The 7568-nt window shown below is 34.0% G+C and overlaps 1 protein-coding gene across 2 annotated transcripts; it reads right to left on the bottom strand.

Annotated features, from left to right (window-relative positions):
• Nucleotides 1–3474: 3474 nt before the first annotated feature.
• LOC132067620 (probable E3 ubiquitin-protein ligase RHG1A) lies at nucleotides 3475–6698 on the bottom strand. 2 transcript variants are annotated; one of them, XM_059460908.1, is made up of 5 exons: nucleotides 6060–6698; nucleotides 5067–5168; nucleotides 4858–4956; nucleotides 4581–4736; nucleotides 3475–3896 (listed from the first exon to the last, which is right to left on the bottom strand). In XM_059460908.1, exons 1-5 carry the CDS (start codon nucleotides 6480–6482, stop codon nucleotides 3762–3764), a joined length of 915 nt encoding a protein of 304 aa, XP_059316891.1. In that variant the 5' UTR covers nucleotides 6483–6698; the 3' UTR covers nucleotides 3475–3761. The 2 variants fall into 2 exon arrangements, with proteins under 2 accessions (XP_059316891.1, XP_059316889.1); XM_059460906.1 differs by having other exon boundaries at nucleotides 4858–4959.
• Nucleotides 6699–7568: the final 870 nt, after the last annotated feature.

Below are 7568 nucleotides of genomic sequence, written 5' to 3' on the forward strand. Positions count from 1 at the left end.
TACTGGTCATACACATGCAAATTGGCATACTACGAACTCAGCCTCTTGATTCTCGATCGGCTGCTCAATTTTCTATGTTGTCCAGACTTTTTACAAATGCTACTGTATAGATATTCCATTTTTCAAAAATGTATTATTTTTAAAAAATTCGAAACACACCAAACAATATTTTTGAAGAGACTGAATAATATAGTCAATTTCAAACCGTGACATGTGCCCATGCATTGTGTTAGCTTAAGTTAATATGGTACTTCCCTAATTCTATATATTAATTTGGTAGGACGCTTGGATTGCTTCTCATAATTTGAATTTCATGGTCTAGGTTGCTCTTATTTTTTTGCCGTTACTGCAAGAGTCATTTAATTAAGATGAGTGCTCTTAAAGTAGTGGGTTTCCTAAATCCCCTCGCCTATAGTGAGCATTGCTTGATTAATTACTTAAAAAATTGGCAAGTAATCTATTAGTAAGTTATAAGCATTGCTTGATAAGTTGTATTAGTTTGGTGTAAACACCCGGTGTGGATAAGTTTGACCTTACATCAATAGTATAAATAACTTAAATCTCGTACATGATTTCTTTGTTATTCAATATTCTGATAAATGTACTAGATCTTCTGTAACAAAATACCCAGCTCAGAATGGAGCATAAAATATCAATTAAAAGATTCTCGACACTTTTGATATGGTACCATGTATTATTAACTCAATGCTGTTTTTTTCCCGAATCTACAGTATATGGTTAATTACAATTTCTATTTTACTTAAAAAAGTACAAGGTTTATGTAACTTTAATTTGTCTGAGATTGGTACCAAGTAGCTTTTGCTAGATTTGAATGTTAAGAATAATGTTGGACGTAGTGATGGATGTAGTCAATAATTATGAGCTCATCTGAACCAGTAATGTCGATTTGGACGACCTATATGTATGTTGAAATTTTTAATTAATTAAGTACTATAGTAACTTTTAGACATGCATGATTAAATTTGAATCCAAACTCATAAATTAAAAATCTTGGATCTGCCTTTGGTTACACATTAGTGTTAACAACAAGTGTCCTTGTTGCTGACTCCTTGCCATGGCTTAGCCAGCACCATTTTCTTTGTCTTTGCTTCAACTATTGCTTTTTTTAAACTGCAATCATGAGAAATTTTACTTTCTTGGTATCTTCATTTATGGTTCTCTTAAGTCATGTTCCTTTAAGTCTAATTTGTGCCTCTTGTGAAAATCTTTATCAACAATTAAATCTTGTCTGAGATTTGCTTTTATTGCGTTAATAGCATAGATACTTTCCTTGTGATTTAGACTTCCAACTACTTCCCCGACCCCCACCAATGCCACCATAATAAGAACTTACCAATATAGTAAAAAAAAATTAAAAGGAAAAATTATAAATGTGCCACCCTGGATTAATTTTTATAGACTATTTTGCATCAAAAACTGCTTATGTTGCTGCTCAAACATACTTTTGGAATCAGTGCGGCTAAAGCTGTAAACATCATAGGAAGAGGAAAGCCAGTAACATTATTCATCCAGAGAAAATAATCTTATTCTAAGGGACCACATTGAACAAGTCTTATATTAAATGGTGGCTTCTGGTAAAACCGTATACAAGTTGCTACTGCAGATGATGAATTAGGAAAGAACAATGACACCCTTGATTTTTTTTATTTTTTATTTTTTTAAAAAGAGACACCCTTGATTTTAACCATATTTTCTTAGATCTTTTTTTTTTTTGAATTTGTATGATAATATTAATGTTCGGACTGGCTTAAGCGCGTGTTGGTTATCCTACTGGATACCTTACCTCTCATTTGCATGTTGATTATCCTACTTACTACCCCAACAACACTTATACCAGGTGACTCTGCCTACCCAAGTTCAGTATCCAGGCAATCACATCAATTATTTCACCCGAATATTTATTACCTCCCACCAACACATATCTGGTAACTCTGCCAATCAAGGTTTAGTACATTAGAATAAATCATCACGGTATTTTCTTGTCTTTAATCAAACTTAAACCCTCAACTCAAAGGTTTACACCTATTCGTTGACTACTAAATCACACTCACAAAGTGGCACTTTTACCCATTGTTCTTATAGTGGAACATCTTTTCTCGAATAACCTAATGTTCACATCAACTATAATTAATCCTTTCGAACTGTTTCACACTATTTTATCGAAGCATATTAAGATCTTTTGAGTGGAATAGTGAGACGGAGCTATTACCCTCTGCATTCAGTAGAGTTTACAAATCTTATGACAAAGCCCAATAGGCCCAAAACTGAGAGGTGTATGTAAGCCCAATTATTTTATGGACCATTGGATTTTGGGTCATTTGCACGATTGGCCTTCAAAGGCACTGGTCTTTAATTTTTGACCCTCAAATTGGTAGTCTTTAATTTTTGTTCTTCGCTAAAAATCCCTTGGTTTCGGGTTCGAACCCCCGCTCAGTCAGAAAAAAAAAAATCGTCAGGTAGAGTTTGGACTCGCAAGGCATCAGGCAGAGTTTTGAATGCAAAACTCTGTCTTGCGTATTTAAACCTCTGTTTTGCGAAATTCTTTTTTTTTTTTTTTTTTTTTAATTGAGCTGGGGTTCGAACCCAAAACCTCAAGGTATTAAGCAAAAGGAAAAAATTAAAGACCACCAATTTGAGGGGGAAAAATTAAACACCAGTGCCTTTGAAGGACAATCCGCATAAAAAAATGTTGGATTTTTGATGGGAAGATTTTCTATTATGAATGAGCCGCGACCAATAATAACAAAGCAGTCCAATACCATTAAGTGGATATGTGGGGAATCCAGGATGATAAATAGCGCATCTTAGGAGCAATTGTCTTATGCGTATTATGTATAAGCTATGGCTCATTTGTCATCCTCTCATTTCCCTTCTATGATCTAATATATCATATCCTTCTAGTTACCTTCTTCCCCTGTTATTTTAAAATTTCCCCGTTAGTATTGCTTACCTTCTTACCCTTGTCGTTTTAATTCTCAATTGTAACTTGGATTCAATAAGTATAATACAGTTAGTGTTTTGTTGAGAAATTTGGGTATTTCCGCTTTTAGGACTGCTGTTTAGAATATAACCATTGCTTGAAAAATAGCTATAATTTAAAGAAGCGCACACCCCACCTTCTTTCAAGAAATTACACCCAATGACCTTGAAAATGGGTGGTGTTGAACTCAGGTCTGGTTGATCTTTTTTATCCTCGCTTTCCTCATGGGAGTACCTTCAAGGTCAAAAGTGAAAGTTGTAAATTTGAAGTTTTGCCATGAGACAAGCGTGATCTAAAGTTCAAGACCACTCACCTTCAAAGCTATTCTTGTAAATCACTCCATAACTGTTTATTTATAAAAATCAATTTCAATACTAAAAAATGTTTTTCAGCACTTGATACTTATCAATTAATGGGCATTAAGGAAGTCAACATTGCATGTGAAATTGGTAAAGAAAAGGAGGAGAAGAATGTTAGAGAAAAGAAGGGGAATTTGGATAACATAACAAACTTATCAATACAATTTTCAGAACCAGCATATAATTGAAGTGGTGAGGAACGTCATTCAATCCCACCCCTAACAAACCAATGTTAAAAACCAAAACCAAAAAAACAATTAATGCCTCTGAATTTAATGTTCTTGACTATATATATTCTGAGGCAAGAACTTGTTTTGATCCAAAATCTTGAAGACAATAGAGAAAATTGAATGAAAACTTTGATTTAACATTAAAGGGATAGGAATATGATTTGTCCATAATCAATTTTCATGGACTGCTGCAATTTTGCAAACAGGACATGCATTCTTCTGCATAAGCCATTTCTTTATGCACTCAATATGATGGTAGTGTCCACATTCTAGTTTCCCAATTTCATCATCAACTTTGCATCCTTCCTGCAAAAATGATATTTAATTGTAAATGAGAATGTTAATATCAGTAGTATTCTGTTATTGTGAGCTATGTTTTTTAGGAAAATAAGGCAGCTCGGTGCACTAAGCTCCCACTATGTGCGGATCCGAGCAAGGGGAAAACAACATTAGGACAATTGTATGTAGCCCTACCTTGCATTTCTGCATGAGGTTGTTTCGCCACAACTCTTATCGATATGTTAAAAAAAAATAAAGGGTAGCCCAGTGCACTAAGCTCCCGCTATGTGTGGCGTCCAGGAAAGGGTGGGACCACATTAGGTCAATCGTACACACCCTTACCTTACATTTCTGCAAGAGGTTGTTTTCACAGCTTGAACCCATGACCTTCTGGTTATACGGCAACAACTCTTATCATTGTGTAAAAAATAAAAAAAGGGCACCCCGCACACTAAGTTTCCGCTATGTGTGGGATCCAGCTTCCAGGGAAGCCCCGACCATATTGGATCTATTGTACGTAGCCTTGCCTTGCAATTTTTTGCAAGAGACTGTTTCCTCAGCTTGAACACATGACCTCCTCGTCACACGACGACAACTCTTATCATTGCGTAAAAAATAAAAATAAAAACATATATATATATATATATATATATATATATATATATATATATATATATATATATATATATATAAGTGGAATAGTGAACTCACTTGGCAAATGGTACATCTCCAGGCTTTATCAGTGGATATGAGCATTGAATATGAGTCAGTTGTTGAGAGCTTAAACTTTCTTATATATTGGACTATCTTCTCTTCTGCTAAACCTGTGCCTACATACCCAATCCTTTCACTTAGTGCAACCAATTGCTGCAACAGAAAATAAACTAGATCAGTTCAATTATTGCATATGTATATTGTAAAGAAATTAACTTGTGTATATTGAAAACGTCAAGAATTTTTACGCTGTCAGCGTATATAAAAGGCGAACCTCATATGACATATCATCTACATCCAGTCTCCAGGATTCATATTGATCATCCCCATCTAAGTCTCTAGCAAATTGCAGGTTCTGTCTGAGGATCATAATCTGCTATACTCAAAAGAAAACAACAATTTGATCATACAAAAACTCTCAAGATAGTTAATAAGGGTACTTTTGGTGTAAACACTGGATGAGGATAAGTTTTTATTACTTACAGGAGGACGACGATGAGAACGGGGGCATTGATGCCTAATATTAGACATACGTGACCCAGAAATATCTTCACCATTTGCAGTTCTCCGCGCAACACGAGAGTGCTATTCCAATGCAATCCAAAACATTCACAATTTAGTAAGTTTCTATTAGTAAATTTGTGCCATTGAAAGGGAAGTAGTAGTACAGAACAACTGCTGATTTAAGGTCTACACAAGTAGAAACTATAAGAATGACACAAAGAATAAGCAAACTAATAATGTTGAACTTAATCCAGACAAAAGCAGAGAAATTTTGTAGCTAATCTGAGTTTGATCAGTCATTTTACAACTTGGTAACTATAGACATTTGGTACAATAATAGACAACTGAGCATATAAAATATTATGAGTCTAAAATTAGAGTCCTTATACTGAAATTCATGAGTAAAAGCTAATTTAGTTTGAAGAGCATAATACCATGATATCATATTCTTACTGAACATTAGTATTTTCCTATATACCAAAAAAGAAATATTCTTGCTGAACACAAAATGAGGTAAACTGTAAAATCGATAGCAAGACTCTCAGTACATGTAACCAGGGGCATCAGGGGAGACCTGTATTGTTCTGACTCTTCAAAAATGTCGACAAGTGCATGTCGGATACTCTAAAAGTAGTGTATTTTTGGAGAGTCGGAGCAACAAAGGGGAGACAATCTCACTCCTTTTAACAGGTGCATTCTATCTAAACAAGTCATAATTACAACACATGAAATACACGAATCTAAGTTCTATGCAATGACAACGTAAAAACAAGTATTACAAAATTATGCAAGTTCAAAGGTAATTACATATAACTCTATTAAACAAATATCAATTGGTCACCTAGACTGGGTGCTAACATATGGAAGTACACTGAGTGTGTATAACTTAAATCCATAATAAGAGTCTTTTATTTTTACCTCTCTGTTATTTGATCTTTGAGAAGTATCCATAATAAGAGTCTTTTATTTTACCTCTCTGTTATTTGATCTTTGAGAAGTTTTTGTTCTTGGCCTAGGAGCAACATCAGAAGCAGAGCCTATCCCAGGAGGAGCACAACAAACAACATTAGTTGAATTCTTAGTACTTCTTGACAATGTTGTTTTTTTTCTCCTCGTTTGTTTAGTAGTCTCCCATTGTGCTGCTGATCTGATAACTGCTGGAGCCGACACCGGTGGCGAATTTAACATTCCCTTACATCCTAGCCCTCCAAAGCTCACTGACATAAATTTTTTCTTCTTTTTAGGATTTGTAGTTGAACAAGTTTTAGATACACTTGAGCCATTTGTGTTTGAAATCTTGGAAAATTGAAGATTAGAGGTAGAGTTTGTGTTGGCTGAGGTTGGTTTGTTTCTTGGTTTTTTTAAGCTTGAATGATCAATTGTTGATATAGGCATGTTGGTGCAAAAAAGAAAATGAAATATGAGCTGTGAATTGTGATATGAGTTTAGAGAGATCACAAGGAAGAAGACAACAAATGAATCAAAGTTTAAAAGGTTTTGTTCATTTCTATATTTTTGAAATATTTGAATTTAGGTGCTCCTTGGGGAATTAGGTAATTTTGCCGGTCTGCTGGTTAGTAGGTGATCCTCTTTTCAATTTTTTATTAAAACTTATGGATCGTTTAAACCACGGTATAAAGATACCCTTTGTGCAATTTGAAAATCTTACGAGAAAACGTTAGACCACGGCATAAAATTTTGCAGACATTAGACAAACAATAACAACAACATACTCAGTGAAATCTCACAAAGAGCTATATTTTAATATGAACTATTTTTTAAAATAAGGACAAAATCTAAATGGTGACCTAAAAAGGGTTATTTGCGTAAATAAGCCTCCAATTAATGCGAATGGATTCAAAGTACGAGGGTCAAAATATTTAATTTTCCATGTGAATTCAAATATATTTGAAAATTGCGTAAGGATTAATATAAGTCAACATCGCCAATAACTAAAAAGCCATACTCATAGAGAAATTAAAGCAGTGTCTTTGTGAATAACAGTAACAATGTAAAGGACGAGCAAGTATATGAAACTGTGGTTTTTATTGAAAGTTGTTTTTCACATTTTGGATCTAGTCTTCAAGGGAGGCAAAACAGGACAATGGGAAAATTATTGATATTTTCAGAATACAGTTGTTTCTGTCTTCTTCTATGTGTTGTTTTTAACTTGCAAACAAATAACTTGGTGTCTTTTTATTAGTACTTTTATTTTGTATATATTCCTTTTGTACTTTTTCACCTTGCCTTTTACCTTTTGATAATAATTGTTTGAGAGACATTTTGTCTAGGTCTTGATTGGTAACTTTGTTTTTCTGTAAATTTGAATTCTGGGGGAAAGAAAAAGATAATAATCCATGATTATTATTTTTCTGCCCTTTTGGCTTAGCTGTCAACATCTGTAATCAATTTAGTCATTGTTCAGTACTATTTTGGAGTTGAATTCATAATTGTAATAAACAACCTTTAGTCACTCACTCC

Source organism: Lycium ferocissimum, chromosome 8, assembly GCF_029784015.1.
Source record: "Lycium ferocissimum isolate CSIRO_LF1 chromosome 8, AGI_CSIRO_Lferr_CH_V1, whole genome shotgun sequence".
Lineage (NCBI taxonomy): Eukaryota > Viridiplantae > Streptophyta > Magnoliopsida > Solanales > Solanaceae > Lycium > Lycium ferocissimum.

What these genes read in the sequence shown, in the direction of transcription:
- LOC132067620 (XM_059460906.1), bottom strand. Translation starts at nt 6,482, where the DNA reads ATGCCTATATCAACAATTGATCATTCAAGCTTAAAAAAACCAAGAAAC. An exon ending in AAAGATCAAATAACAGAGAG is followed by an intron (nt 5,169 to 6,059) that starts GTAAAATAAAAG and finishes GCATTGGAATAG; the next exon opens with CACTCTCGTGTTGCGCGGAG. An exon ending in TAGATGATATGTCATATGAG is followed by an intron (nt 4,737 to 4,857) that starts GTTCGCCTTTTA and finishes TTTCTGTTGCAG; the next exon opens with CAATTGGTTGCACTAAGTGA.